The sequence below is a fragment of the Myotis davidii genome, unplaced genomic scaffold (assembly GCF_000327345.1).
Source record: "Myotis davidii unplaced genomic scaffold, ASM32734v1 scaffold471, whole genome shotgun sequence".
NCBI lineage: Eukaryota > Metazoa > Chordata > Mammalia > Chiroptera > Vespertilionidae > Myotis > Myotis davidii.
This window is the reverse complement of record NW_006283354.1, coordinates 1,619,309-1,635,259: the sequence shown is the minus strand read 5'-3', so window position 1 is coordinate 1,635,259 and position 15,951 is coordinate 1,619,309. Positions and strand designations below refer to the sequence as shown.

The 15,951-nt window shown below is 42.0% G+C and overlaps 1 protein-coding gene across 1 annotated transcript in view; it reads left to right on the top strand.

Annotated features, from left to right (window-relative positions):
- Positions 1-6,998: 6,998 nt before the first annotated feature.
- Positions 6,999-15,951, top strand: part of SEC24A (SEC24 homolog A, COPII coat complex component) — an 80,145-nt gene continuing 71,192 nt past the window's right edge. Inside the window, exon 1 of the mRNA XM_006753546.2 lies at positions 6,999-7,559. Coding sequence (XP_006753609.1) covers positions 7,463-7,559 — 97 coding nt within the window. The 5' untranslated portion in view covers positions 6,999-7,462. The remainder of the gene's footprint in view (positions 7,560-15,951) is intronic.

The following is a 15,951-nucleotide window of genomic DNA, read 5'->3' as shown; positions in this document are numbered from 1 at the left end:
CCTCTGTGCTGGAGACACCCTTCTGGGGCAAGACTTGCTTCAGTGGGGTGTTGGTGCTCACTGAGTCTGCCCCCTGAGTGTGTCCTTTATGGTTCCACGGAGCTGCAAACTGGATGGTCCCACTCTGACCTCTGGGTACCCTGGCTCCTGGATCTCTAGGGAGGTGCTAATCTAGCCTCTGCCTGAGGCTATCCAGCAAAAGCCTCCCAGCAGGGCTTAGTTGAGGCAGGTCCCACGGGATCAACAGGGTGGGGCTAGCAATTATGGCTGCCCTCAGAGGCCTGGCTTCTCAGTGTCTTGGCAATCGCTGCAAGCCCATCCAAGAGAAAGCTGCCCTCAAGTTCCGACCGATGCCAGACAATCCCGCTTCTCCCATATGAGTCTAGGTCCCCAGAGACTCACCCGGAACTGGAGCTCAGAGCCTGAGACTCTTTCCTGATTGAAAACGACAACCGTGTCCTCAGCCACCAGCCCACTCCATGTGCGCCTCTGTACCTTAGTATTTTACTTCCTCACTGCGCCTCCTCTGAGTCTCGGTATGCTTTTCTCTTTCCTTCTAGTTGTAGAATTTCCACTCAGCCAGCCTTCCTGTGGTTCTGGATGATGTCAGTTCCTTCTTTTAGTTGTATTGTTAAAGTGGTTGTTCGAGGCAGCAAACTCCAGTGTTTACCTATGCCGCCATCTTGATTTCTCTCTCTGCAGCAGTTTTAATGTTTGCCCTGATGTTCCCATGTGTGCTAAGCCACTCCCCAGCCGTGTGCATTTGTTTACTTGTAATGACTGATGAATGTGATCATTTACTAGACCTATTCAGTATAAATTTAAAATTACTGTAATACATACAGAAAACTTTTCTGTGAAATTAAACTTTTCTTTTTTATACATACTTAATTTTAATTACATAAACGTGTCTACTAAAGTAAAAATAGGTAAACTAATTTGTCAATTTTTTAATATGCGCAGCATTTGGAAGACCTACTTTATTATATAATAGACTTTCAGCTTTAAGGGACACCCTCTCGCCCAAGTTCGTCCATTATATCGAGGTTTTACTGCATTTATTGAATAAATTAATTAATCAATGAAAGAACTGCTGAGGACATTCAGCAGAAAGTATAATAAAAAATAGATTTAACCCTAGCCAGATGGTTCAGTTGGTTGGAGTGTCATCCCATACACCTAAAGGTTGCAAGTCTGATTTCCAGTTAGGGTACAAACTTAGGTTGTGGGTTCAATCCCCAGTCGGAGTGTGTATGAGAGACAACCAATTGATGCTTCTCTCTGGAATCAATGTCTCTCTCTCTCTTTCTCTCTCCACCCCTTTCATTCTAAAAAAATCAATAAACACATATTTTTAAAAAATATATATCTCAATATTAAAAAAATCTAAAAAGCCCTAACTGGTTTGGCTCAATGAATAGAGCATTGGACTGTGGACTGAAGGGTCCCAGGTTCAGTTCTGGTCAGGGGCATGTACCTTGGTTGCGGGCACATCTCCGGTGGGAGGTGTGCAGGAGGCGGCTGATCATGTTTCTCTCTCATCGATGTTTCTAACTCTCTATCCCTCTCCTTTCCTCTTTGTAAAAAATTAATAAAAAAATATGTATATATGGTTAAAAAAATCTAAAAATAAATAAAAGTAAATCTTATACATATACACATGGAGGGTGCAGATGCAACAAAAGGATCATGTTGTTCTGAAAAATAAGAGTAAAAAATTGAATGACATCATTTTATGTTTTTTATTATTTTTATAGCAAAGGTGGAAATTTTATTGAAGAACAAGTACAGACTCCCATGTGGGGAGGAGGAAAGAGTCTCACAGAATGGACTCCCACCTGGGGAGGGGGAAAGAGCACTCGTGACATCAGTTTAGAAATGTGTATGGTAGTGTAGGGTAAGTATAGGTAGTTGACCAAAGAAATATCAATACCCTTAACAACTAGTAATAATTCTAATAATTTTTTCTTGATATTTGTGTGACCACATTTTAAGAAGTCAGAGAAGGATTTGACAATGTGTAGACAATACTAAACTATTTTTCATATGCTGTCTTACCAGTTAACTTCCTATTGTTAAGTTAGGGTAGGCAGATGACAAATGCTGCTTTCCTTCTCAATGGTTTAAAACTGACTACATTAAAAATGTACAAAAAAATTTACAGACTTAACTATAGTTTTGGGAGGAGTAATAGTAACATGGATTTTTTAGGGCTGGAACAAATTTTAGAAAAAAAATTGCTTACATATTAGCAAATTATTTGTATATTTAACCTGATTTAACCAATGAGGTTATTTACTTTTTGAAATGGCTAATCCTCTCCATTAGTTTTTTTCTTTGGACACAGATATTGCTTAAACAGAACAAAGTTCAAAGAAGCGTGATTTAACCAAATCAAACTCCTGTGCCAGCGTCAACAAACCAAGATCATTAAGGAATTGCATAAAAAAGAGGAAGAAACTAATGCAATTTTGAGACCAGGTGTGAGCATTTGCCCATTTGAAGAGTCACCCTGATTTTCTGTCTGACCTCAGGAAGATTCAGTTTCTCTCTCAGGTCTATTTTCTCTTTAAAAGATTGAGAAACTTGAGCCTGGCCCATGTGATTCAGTGGGCGTGCAGGAGGCAGCGATCAATGTTTCTATTGCTCTCCCTCTCCCTTCCTCTCTCTCTAAAGTCAATAAAAACATTTTTAAAAAAAGATTGAGAAGCTTGAGCTTGTCATATTTTTAACTGTTCTTGGGATCTATGATTTGGGACTTTTATAAAACAGTTGTGCCAAAAGTGTCATCTTCATGCTAGAGAAGTCTTAATACTTATAACTTGTACAAAGAATTATGGAATTCCACACACAACAAACATATTTTAGTAAGGTTCTCAGGAAAATGATCATATAGAATTAGGATAAAATTTAATACTTTTGAATTCTTACTGTTTGTTTTTTCACACCTGAGATAGCAGTTTAGGTCTTGCTCATTTTGTATATAATTTAACCTTTTATAGCAGGCATTTGGTATTAAATAAGTTGTACTTCACCCTTCAGAGATTGTGAAACCTTTGGTATGACATTTTAGTCAATAGTATAAACCTGTACAAACTTAGGGTTTGAGTCTTGCCTCTGAATTCTTGGGGGTTTATCATTAGCTCAGAGCAGGAAAAACCTACCTAGAAGGGAGGCAGCTAAATTGATATTGACTAATCACTCCACTTTCTATCTCTCTTTGGCCTCAAAAGTAAAAAAAAAAAAAAAAAAGTCTACTTGCCAAAGAAAAAAGTCTACTCTCCCAGAAGGGATGTTTTTAAAGTTATGTCCTGGTCTTTTGTGTTCTGTAGTGCGTGTGTGTGTGTGTGGGGGGGGGAGGTTGGCGAAGACTTTGGTTTCAGGTGCAACTGGATGTCAAAGTTCGCTTCTCTACACAAGCTTCAGCTGCATGACTTGCATTTTTGGTCTATTGTCTCTGAGGACTTGTATTATTTGCATCTTCTTCCTTCCCTTTAGTTTATTGATTTTAGAGCGGGGCGGGGGGAGGAGAAAGAAAAATAAACCACACTGACTTGTTGTTCCACTTACTTATGCATTCATTTATTATCTTGTATGTGCTCTAGGGCTTGAACCCACAAACCTGGCATATCGGATGGACACTCTAACCAACTGAGCTACCTGGCCAGGGCCTCCTTCCCCTGCTTTGACAGCAATTGTGGGCAATGAGTTTGGCCTAAAAAGCTTTAAGCAAATATCAACACTCTCTTGAATAGATATCAAGGGCAAATAAGATATCATAGTTGGAGCCAAATTACAAATATTGATTTAATTTAAGAGGTAGGATAGAATAGAGAAATCAGAAAGGGGGGAGGCAGTAGACTGCCAAAGCATTTCTTGCTTCCATTCTCTGTTTGACACCCCTTTTCTCTGATTTCACACCTTTCTGGGATTTTTTTAAAAAATATGTTTTTATTGATTTCTTTGAAGCCATGACCATCTCATGTTTCAGGCACTTTTTCATGGACACCAGGAGTGGCAGGAACATTGGAGAAGCAGGCAGTAGCTATTAAGGGGCTTTGGTGTTAGGCCTGTGATCAAATCCTGGTCTCACTGGGTACCTGCTGGGCACTAGGCAAATTTCTTTCTTTTTTAAAAAAAAAAAAATATACTTTTTGATTTCAGAGAGGAAGAGAGAGGGAGAGAGAGAAACATCAATGACGAGAGAGAATCACTGATTGGCTGACCCCTGTACTCTCCCGACCAGGGACCAAGCCCACAACCCAGGCATGTACCCTTGACAGGAATTGAACCCGGGACCCTCCAGTCCCCAGCCATCACTCTATCCACTGAGCCAAACCAGTCAGAGCCCTTTCTTGGATCTTTATCATATCCTGCCTTGATTTGTGTATTTGCTTCACCATCCCACTGTAAACTGCTTAATATAAAGAACTACATATTCATCTGTAATACCCTGCCTATATTCCAGCCCTTCTCCACCAGCACAGAATTTTACTTCATGCCACACTATTGTTCAAAGCCAGCAGTGACTCCCTATTGGTCACAAGTTAAAGTCCAAATATCAAATACCTTAGATTATATCTTGAAGCACTCCAATTTTAATTTCCATCACATCCCAACAATTCTTTCCTCACCTTCCCCTGGTTTCTGCAGGGTTTCCTCTCTGGGCCTCTGGTTATTTTACAAGCTCAAGAGACCTAAAATAACTGTATAATCACAATGCTCTTCCCCCAACCCCCACTTCCTGCACACCTCTCTCCTTATCTCACTCAAATATTACTCATTCCTCGGGTTAGGGATCCAACATGAGGATCCTACCAGTTGCTGAGCATGTCTATTCTTTTTTAAAATTTATCTTTTTATTCTTTTCTTCTTTTTTGAGCATGTCTATTCTAATTATGCATTCCAGAACTGGGGATATAACCACAGGATAGATTCAGGGACTCACTGGGCCCACTGTTAGATGGGACCTGAGGGAAAACTCTATTGTTTACTATAAGCTCCTATTTTCACTGATAGAGCAGAGTGTCATTTTGGGTCTCTAGGAGTTTGTGTCAATTTAGGAACTGTGTCCAGTATCCCCTGATCATTTCCCTTTTTTCAAAGTACAGTCATGCTGGTAAATGGTCATTCGTCCTGTGGACTAAAAAGGAACCACATATTAAGCCAGACAAGCTCAGGGGAGGCTTTCATGGCAAGCCTTACAAACCGGCTCCAGATGTTAGACTAGTGGAGTCAGACTGGACCTTGGTTGGGCAACCTCAGTACTTGAGTTCTGGTTAAGAAAGAATTCAGAGGCAAGACTCAAACTATAGAGAGTTTATTTAGGAAGGCATAGAGGTAGAAGAAGTGGGCCATAGAAGAAATTGGCTCAGAAAACAAGTAAGGCAAAAGAAAGTATCATAATGTACCCCGAGAATCACACAAGGACGCCTCAAGAAGTCGAATTAAAGAGTCACATTTATTGCAAATCCGGGACTATGAGGGGGCATTTTGCTCTCCCAAATCTCATAGTGCCTGTCCCAGCCCCAACACCAGATTTATATAGGCAAAGATCACAAAGGTATTGATTACATCCCAAGGTTTGGAATGAGGAACCCGGTTTGCAAAAAAGCAGTTTACAGAAGCAGAAGCAGTTTGGTTTCTGTACTTATTTTGAGTACTAAGCTGGGCCACCTTAGCTCACGGGGAAGTCAGAAAAAAGGGGGTCTGGGAGGAGCTGCTGCTGCCCATGGCTTCCCCGTTGCAAGTCTCATGGGGTTCCTTAGAGGTTAGGGCCGTGGTTGGCAAACTGCAGCTCGCGAGCCACATGCAGTTCTTTGGCCCCTTGAGTGTGGTTCTTCCTAAGCCTTAGGAGTACCCTAATTAAGTTAATAACAATGTACCTACCTGTATAGTTTAAGTTTAAAAAAATTGGCTCTCAAAAGAAATTTCAATCGTTGTACTGTCGATATTTGGCTCTGTTGACTAATGAGTTTGCCGACCACTGGGTTAGGGGATAGGTGTGGGGGAGGGTAGGGGGGTAGAAAGGGTGAGGGGAATGGCATAGGCACACTGGGACCTTCATTTTCAGGGGTTTTAAAGGCTGGGTGTTCAGGAGTGGATCAATGGGATATTATTCATCAGCTTTACCAAAATGAGATTTATTCTCTTAATTTGTCTGTCTTTGGGTGGGGCTGGCAAATGGCACTTAATTGGATTTCTGTTGTCTGTCTCCCTGAGTTGGGTGATTTTACCCTCTGTTTGGGGAGGAGAATTGCAAACCATTTATTCCTAAGTGTCCTTAGTTTAGGGAAGATAACATTGACTAGGTGGCTGCAAACTGCTGTTTAAGCATCGGTGTTCCTTTCCCTATTCCACTTGTCCTGCAGTTTTCCTAGCTTCTTACTACTCTATAACACTTGGAACTTAGGAGAGAGAGAGAAAAGGAAAACATGCCTGGGGGAAGGGGATAGGGAAAGGCGCCTGTGTGCTCCATAGAGAGAGCTGCCCAGAAAGCAAGTCTGAATGGTTTAGCTTACTGTAAACTTTTAGAGGAGGAAATAAAACTGCCATTGACACGTGCTGTTCAATGTGCCCTTAGTGAACTTTAGCGTGACTATGCTATGAATCAGCGAGTTTCAAAATTAAAATTACTTCTAAATCCTCAGGTCAAAAAGCAAGGCCTCCGCCACGGTGATTACACTTTCAACACACGTACATAATTAACCACCTCTTTTTTAAACTGTTCTTACAATTTACACCTGCAATACTGCAATACTGCAATGAACATTATTCCAGCTACCAGACATATAGTCTCAATAGAGGATGATGACGTCTGTAGTCTCAGGTAACCTGCACACAAAAACCGGGGACAGGAACTGTCAGTCCCATTTCCCGAAAGCGGCCAGTAAAACCCTGATTGCGCTAAGATCCCGGCCCTGCCGGCGAGGTGACGTTTACGACGGCGGGGATTTCCGTACCGGTGACACACGCCACTTCCGGCCGGTGGTGAGAGTCAGTGACGTGGCAGGCCAGCCCGAACACGGTCCTTAGGGCCGGGACACCCGGGGCTGTCAGCTGGCCTCTGGGCAGCCCCGCCGGGAGAGCACCGACTGCGGCGGCAGTCGCCAGCCCGGAGCCGGAAGTGCCACGTGTCCCCATTGCGCCTGCGCGGCCGGCAGCTGACACTTCCGGCAAGGGCCTCTCTTCTCTCCGGGCTTGGCTGCCTCCTTCCAGCACCGCGTTCCCGGCCCCACCGACGTGACTACCTACCCTCAGCTCCCAGGCCAAGTCGTGGCCGCTGGTGGGCTGGGGAGAATGTGGCGCCGGGTCTAGGGCTTGATGCGCCTCCCTCTCTCCTCCCCGCCCTCTGTCCACAGTCGTTCTTTCCCTTCGCTTCCAGGAGTCGCCTTTCATCTCTTCGCTCGGCGCTGTCGCATATCGCGACCAGCCCCTTCCAACCCGGATAACCACCGTCGTCATGTCCCAGCCGGGGATACCGGCCTCCGGCGGCTCCCTAACCGGCCCCCAGGCCCAGAATGGGGCCGCCTCGGCCTCGGGGTCTTCCTATACCAACGGTAGGTGCCACTCGGGGGCGCAGGGAGGGCGCAGCCTGGGCCCGGGCTCCCGCTGAACTTTGGTTGCTGCCGCCGCCTGAGGCGAGAAGAGGGGAGGTGGCATCCCGCCCTGGGTCTGAAGCCGGTGGCAGTGGGCGGCTGGGCCATGGAGACAGCGGCGAATATGCACCCGCTACTCCTGGCTCGTCGTAGTGTTTTATTTGTTTATTCATTTGTCCAGCAAACAGTTCATGAGCACGTGTAAACCTGGGTGAAAACTAGATTCTGTCCAGACCTCAAAACTCACATATAAAGCTCATAGTTGTTTATGTGCCACCGCACCCGTCTTACGGAGAGCAGATTCGGTCCTGCAGGGCTTGCGGTGGGATGGGGGCCATACTCAGTCGGAATTTGTGGAGATTAATGAATGATCGTACTTCCCGGAGATCCCTTTAGAGCCGGTTCACCTTTCCCAGAACCTTCCTCGAATTGTGCTTAGGACACCTGTTCGGTTTTGAGGCTTGGGAAGAGCCCAAGGGGAGGGTTTCCTGTTTGATTTCCAGAGGCCTTTACATTCCACAGAAAGTGGTCGAGCACAGCTCTGAACCTCTGATGAGAGGGTGCATGTGGCACTTATAATTTGTCATTTGGTGTGAGAGTATCTTACGATTTTTTTTAACCACTTATAGGATTTTAAAAATTGTACTGCGTTGTGATTTTATTATAATTGTTATAATAAAGATAGATTGCCAAGTTATCAATTTACCTACAAATCTTTGGTTCATGGAAACAAAACCAGAATAATACTAAAATACTGAGATTTCCGTTGGAATCTAAAATTTCTGTGAAGTTCGAGAATATAGGCAATGACTAAAATAGCTAATTCACATTATTTTTAGAGAAGACTACTGTCTTTTTTTTTTTTCTTACAAAGAAAGCTCTAAAAGACTTTTAAAAATGTCTGTGAGTGGGCAGAAGCAAGAGTAAGTGGGGGTAAGCACTGAAATGGTATTCAATCGAATCAATTGTTCTTTCTCAAATTTATGGTACCATTGTGTAAATTACATTTATTTTAGACTATTTACTGACGTTTACGCTGTGGATGAAATCATTTAAAGAAATTTACTTTAAGCTATAAACACTTAAACAAGATGTCATATGGCTATGGCTTTATCTTATAATCTATAAATTTCAATTTTACATGAGCTTTAAATTTTTTTAATTTTTTTATTTTAGAGAGAGGAAGGGAGAGAGAAACATCGATTTATTTTCCCCCTATTCATGCATTCATTAGTTGCTTCGTGTATGTGCCCTGAGGATTGAACCCACGACCTTGGCATATGGGGACCACTCTCTAGCCAACTGAGCTACCCAGCCAGGGCTGAATTTACCATTTAAAACTCATATAAAATTGCCCTGCCCTGGTAGCTCAGTTGGTTAGAGTGTAGTTCTGATATTCCAGGGTTTTGGGTTCAATCCTCGTTCAGGGCACATACAAGAATCAATAATAATGCATGAATAAGTGGAACAACAAGTTGATGTTCCTCTATCTCAGTGACTGCAAACTGCGGCTCGCGAGTCACATGCGGCTCTTTGTGCACGCGCCTGCACGTGGTATTTTGTGGAAGAGCCACACTCAAGGGGCCAGAGAGCCAAGAGAGAGATGAGATAGAATCATTGATTGGCTCTCTCCTGCACGGCCACCAATGGAGACTGAGCCCGCAACCTGGTATTGTGCCCTTGGCCAGAATTGAACCTGTGACCCTTCAGTCGGTAGGCAGACGCTCCATCCACTGAGCCAAACCGGCTAGGGCTCTCCCTTCTCTTTTTAAAAATCAATCAATAAATTTTTTTAAAATAAAATAAATATCCTCCTGTATAATAAAAGCCTAATATGCTAAGTGTCAGGTCATCCTGTCCATTCAACCAATCAAAGCGTAATATGTTAATGATATGCCAAAGCCACTCAACCGCTTGCTATTACCTGAACTGACCACCAGGGGGCAGCTGACCGGTTGACCAGTCACTATGATGTGCACTGACCACCAGGGGACAGACACACCAACTGATAGGTTAGCTTGCTGCTGGGGTCCGGCCGATCAAGACTGAGGGAGATGGGCCGGACATGCCCTGGAGCCCTCCCGCCGTCCCGCCCAGGCTCGCCAACCTCCCATGTCCCTCCCTGGCCCTGATCATGCACTGGTGGGGTCCCTTGACCTGACCTATGCTCTCTCGCAATCAGGATTGAGGGCCTCCCCGCCCGCCCCCACCCCCCCAGTGCACAAATTTTGTGCACCAGGCCTCTAGTATTAAATAAATACATAAATGGCAAATCCTGCCAATGTGCTTGTAAGCTTATATGACAGTATAGTTTCGTTAATTTTGAAATGTCAAAGGAATTTAGCCACTGTGATATGCTGTTTTGGAGATGTTGTCACGTTGATTTGATCCAGTCCAACAGACATTTGTTGCATACCTTCTAAGTTCTGCCCTTGGGGAAATGGAACCCAAGGTACAGTCCCCTCCTTGTACACAGGTTCCCTAGAGCCAAGTGAGGATTCACATATGGAATGAAATCATAGAACTGCATAAATATATACCTTTTAAAATATATAATTGACAGTCTTTTTATAAGCCCCATTTCTAAAGTTCTTTTTGTAGAGGTAGTCCCAGTAAAATGGCTAATGTCCTATATTGGATTCATTTTTTGTGCATCCCACTAATAATAGAGTATGGATATGGTGGAGAATTGGAGAAGAGGTTTTTTCTCTAGAAGGTGAAAACATAGTTCAGTGCTGGAATGTAATTTTATTTTGGTTAACTCTTACAAGGCAGTTATTGCTGCTTAAATATTCATAGAGCCCTGGTCAGGTGGCTCAATTGGTTGGAACATTGTCTCCATACACCAAAAGGTTGTGGGTTTGATTCCCTGTTAGGCCACATACCTAGGTTGCAGGTTCCATCCCTGGTCGGGGCGAGTATGGAAGGCAACTGATTAGTTTCTCTTTCATGTCCATGTTTCTCTCTCTCTCGCTCTCTCCCCCACCCCACCCCCTCTCTCTCTAAAAATCAAAACAACAAAAATGCTATTGAGTGCTCTTAAGCTTTAGATTTAATGTAGCTTGCTTATATTACATATCATAGTTCAGTTGGATCTTCAGATATTTTTAAACTATAATAAAAAAACCCCAAATAAAGTAGTCCCCCTTATCTATGGGAGATACGTTCCACTGGATGCCTGAAGCTGGATAGTACTGAAACCTGTATAGGCCATGTTTTTTCTTATATATATGTACCTATGATAAAGTTTAATTTATAAATTAGGCACAGGAAGAGGTTAACTAGTAATAAAGTAGAACAATTAAACAACATACTGTAATAAGTTACATAAATATGGTCTCTCTCAAACCCTTTCTATGATGATGCAAGATGATACAATGTTTACATAAAATAAAATGAGTTACTCAGAATAGTACACAATGTAAAACTTATGAATTGTTTATTTCTGGAATTTTCCATTTAATATTTTCGGATCGCTGTTGACCGAAGATACCTGAAACTACAGAAATCGAAACTGAATAAGGGGGACCAGTATAATCACCTTTTTCATTTTTCTATAATTTCTTTCGTATTGTATGGTATCATTATATTATAGAATTCCTCACAAATGGAGACCATTCTGTGGTCAGTTGTTGCATTACAATTTAAAATTGTTGAGATATGTTTTTCTAAGTTTCAGTGTAGATTTGTGTATACGTATTTCCTTTGCAAAAATTGATAGTGAAACTGTAAGACTACTTAACCTGGCAGATCTTCATCTGATTAGCATGTAATAAGGCTAAAGGCAGATAATGATTCCCACTGTTAATTAACTGCTTTATTTTGACTTTGAATCCTTTTTCAAAAGCAGTTAGAAATTGCAGCTTTATTAAATTTATTTTGGTAATATTTATGTAATATTCACTTTTTCCCATATAGATTAAGGATGAGAAGAATATTCTCAAACCTCTCTCCCACCCAGCTTTCCATTTTATTGTAATTTTATTAAATAATACTGATTTGCCTCTAGACTGTAAAACCTATAAGGGCAAGCATATCTGTTTTACACATCATCCTCTCTCCAGCTACCCACATGCTGTCTAGCACATTTTAAGAGTTACTAGTTTTATTGTTTGAAAGTTTTAGATTTAGGTATTTTGTAATTTAGGTCACTAAACATATACTGACTTATGCATTGTAAGATTAGAGTTCACTTCCAACTTTTCTGGTAAAATTTTCTGTGGATTTTTGCACAATATTTTCAGCTAAAACTCAATAGAATATGTGTGTGGAGGGTTGGTTACCAGTTTAAATTCTAGATTTGTACTCGTCTCTATTTTAGGCATGACAAAAATATAGATCTCTTTTAGTTTCACTATGAAGTAAACCATGGTTATGATTGTATATTTAATATAAGAAGGCTCTAGTCATGATTAAAGCATGCTGTGAATAAAATTGGCATGTGGTCACCCTGGCCAGTGTGGCTCAGTTGGTTGAGCGTTGTCCTGTTCATCAAAAGGTTGATGGTTCCATTCTCCATCAGGGTACATGCCTGGGTTGTAGGCTCGATTCCTGGTAGGCTCCTGTAGCCAGACAGAGTGCACACTAGCAAGCATGACCAGAAACCACGACATCAAGACAAAAACTCTGTGATGAGTCTGATCACGCCTACATCTCTCACCATACAGACTGTAATCAGGTGGGTAAACATTTCAATTCTATACTAATTCATGTTGTGCTTAAACATCTGTCATTTCAAATACTTAAAACAGGAAAGTTCTATTTCATAAAAATTAAATGTAATATCCAATCAATCGTTTATAGACAAAACAAAGATATCTATTGCCCTGGCTGGGTAGCTCAGTTGGTTAAAGCATTGTCCCCATATGTCAAAGTTGTAGGTCTGGTCAGGGCACATTCAAAAATCAACCAAAGAATGCATAGATGGGTGGAACAACATCTCCTTCCCCCTCCTCCTTCTCCTCCTCCTCTCCCTCCCCTTCCACTCTCCGTCTCCCCCTCCCCTCTTGCAGCATACTGATTGAAAATCACTAGTATAGAGTGACCTTGTGCTATTAGGAAGTTGATTGTATAGGACTTATGACATTCCTTTAGATAGTGTTCTATAGTAACTCCCAGAAATTGAATATGCACCACACTGTAGTGTTTGACTATACAGGAAATGACTGAGTTCAGTGAACTACCTTGACTTGTGTGATTTGGGACAAATTGGCTTAGCTGCTCTAAGTTTGGAGTTTCTCAGGGTACCAGAATCTTTAGAGTTTTTTTTGGAATATGCTGATTCTTTATTTAATCTATTAGTGTTTGATAAATTACAAATATATATATATATATATATAAGCAAAGTATTCTTGGAAAACATAAGTAATTAATTTCCCAGAGCATATCTCTCTGATTTGATGTTTTTCAGATCAGCCAGAGATATAACTTATCTATGTTACTCTCTCCTACCCTATGTGTTCAAAGGATTCAAGATGACTATATAAATGGGTTATATAAACATTGAGGGGGTAAAATTTAGGGAAAGTGAAACTTTTTAAAACCTGTGTATATGGTAAGAAAGTCACATTGTTTAGCTGCTTTCTGATTATATTCAAAGAAGGTCAGTCTAATGGGACTCAGAACACGCCCTTGTTTCTAAAGTACAGATTTAGCATTCCCATTGGTGGTTTCTTATTGGTGTTGCCATTGAATAGTGGCCTTTTCTCCCTGGACAATCTGTTAGTCTGCTTATCTTAAAACTAGAGGCCCGATGCATGAAGATTCGTGCAAGAATGGGCCTTCCTTTCCCTGGCTGCCGGCACCGACTTTGCTCTGGCCGGAGCCGCCTTTCTGCCTTGGCTCCAGCCCAGAGCTGCCTTTCCACCTTCCCACGTTGCCCAGAGGCCCTGGAGCAGCTGGGGCAGTGCGGAATGCCTGCGTCGTTGCCGACAACACAAGCATTCGCCCCGCCTCCAGCCACTTGGCACCTGCATATGCAAATTAACCTGCCATCTTGGTTGGGTTAATTTGCATACTTGCTCCTGATTGGCTGGTGGCCATCGTGAAGGTACAGTCAATTTGCATCTTTCTCTTTTATTAGTGTAGTCTACAAGCCTGTTGCACAAAGATTCGCGCAATAGGCCTTCCTTCCCCTGGCTGCCGGCACCAGTTTTCCTCTGGCACCTGGGACCCAGGCCTTTGGTCCAGCCGCAGCGGAGAAGCCAAGCCTCTTCAGTCTTCAGTCTTCAGTCTGACCACAGCCTTCAGTCTTCGCTCTGTGCCTGCGAATGCAAATTAACCACCATCTTTGTTGGGTTAATTTGCATACTCATCCAATTGGCTGGTGGGCATAGCTGAGTGACACCAATTTGCATGTTTCTCTTTTATTAGTGTAGATGATTCCAGACCAAGGCTCACTATTTAAATACTTTAAACACTTTTCCATTGGAATCCTATGTCACATTTCACATTTTTAAAATATATTTCTTACTTCAGAGTACTTAGACGGGGATCAGTAAAAAAAAAAAAAAAGCAACCCTTAATTATAGATAGGAAGATTAAGAAATTAACCTGAGCCCTGGCGGTGTGGCTCAGTTGACCTTTGAACAATGCCAGAGTTAGGAGCATCGACCCTCTGCACAGTCGAAGATCTGCATATGATTATTGACTTCCCTAAAACTAAATGACTAATAATCTACTATTGACCAGAAACCTTACCAATAACATAGTCAATTAACACATATTTTGTATGCTGTATGTATTATATACTGTATTCTTACAATAAAGTAAGCTAGAGAAAAGAAAATTATAAGAGCCTGGTTGGCATGGCTATGGACCAAAAGGTCAGGGTTTGGTTCCTGGTCAGGACACAAACCCGAGTTGCGGGCTTGATCCCCAGTGGGGGTGTGCAGGAGGCAGCCGGTCAAGGATTCTCTCTTATCATTGATGTTTCTATCTCTCCCTCTCCTAATATTCTTTTTGTAATTTATCCCTGCTGCTTATTCATTTCATTGACAAACAGTCTATTGTGTGACTAATCTACAATTTCTTTATCTCCTATTGATGGATATTTCATTTCTTTCCAATTTTTTATTATTATAAACAATGCTGCAGCTAACACATTTGGATCTATTTCTTTTGTCCTGGAAGGATACCTATGTATGTTTTTTTATTTTGGAGAGCATTGTATATAGACTAACTTCCTCCTTCCAACTCATATATATGTTTCTGTAGGCCTCCCAATTTACCTCTCTCAATATATACACAGACTTATGTATGTTTGTATAAGCATTGCATAATTATGAAATGATTCAAATTAATCTGATGACATTTGTACATTGGTTGCATGGCTAAGGAGGTATGAATAGAAGATAAATATTTTATTTTTATATCTTTTAAGCATAAATAGTTCAAAGACTTTTTTTTACGTTTATGTGAGTACCATATTTTTAAAAATATGCATCTTATTTCCTAATTTTATTTTATTTAAAAAATAGTTATTTATTGACTAGAGGCCTGGTGCATAAAATTTGCGCACGGGTATGGTCCCTAGGCCTGGCCTGTGATCAAGGCCATCTTCCCCAGCTGTCTACAGCCAGCCCCACCCCCCCCACCACCACCCATCCCTAGTTACCTGTTCCCCATCGGGTGATTGGTGCCTGATGGCCGGGGGAAGGGACCGAGAGGTCGACTGTTCCTGCCCAGTCGCCGGCCCCACCCCTGCTGCAGGTGGCCATCATGCATTCGGAGCCTGCCAGCCAGGGAAAGGGCTGAAAGGTGGTCAGTGCACCTCATAGTGACTGTTCCAATGGTTATTCCCCTGTTAGGGTCAGTTTACATATTACCCTTTTATTATATAGGATATGCCTCTTGGCCTTCTGTATGTCTGCTTTTGAGATGTTCTTGACTTTCACAGGTACACCGAGGAGTTAAAGGGTTCGTCCGAGACCTTCAGGGTAAACCAATTGCCAATGCAACCATCTCAGTGGAAGGAATAGACCACGATGTTACATCCGGTGGGTGTTCTCTGCCGTGATCTGAGGCTCTCATATTATATACAGGAGCCCAACTACTTATCATAGTTATAATAATTATGCTGCTCTAAGCAAAATAATTAAATGCTTCCTATCTCTTTACCTTCTCTCTCTCTCAGCTTTAATTTAGTTAAATTTCCTTAAGGGAGCAACTCAGGCAGTTACCCAGGCTGGCTGCTGCGATTAATAATTGGGGTGCAGCAGATGGCGCTCTTTCCTCAGGTATCTCACTGCAGAGCTGCAAGGTGGTGCCATCCACTGGAGAGTCTGTTGTTCGTGAGGCAAAGGAAAAAGAATCCGCTAGCGTTAAAATACCAGTGCCTTTTTAAAATTTCACT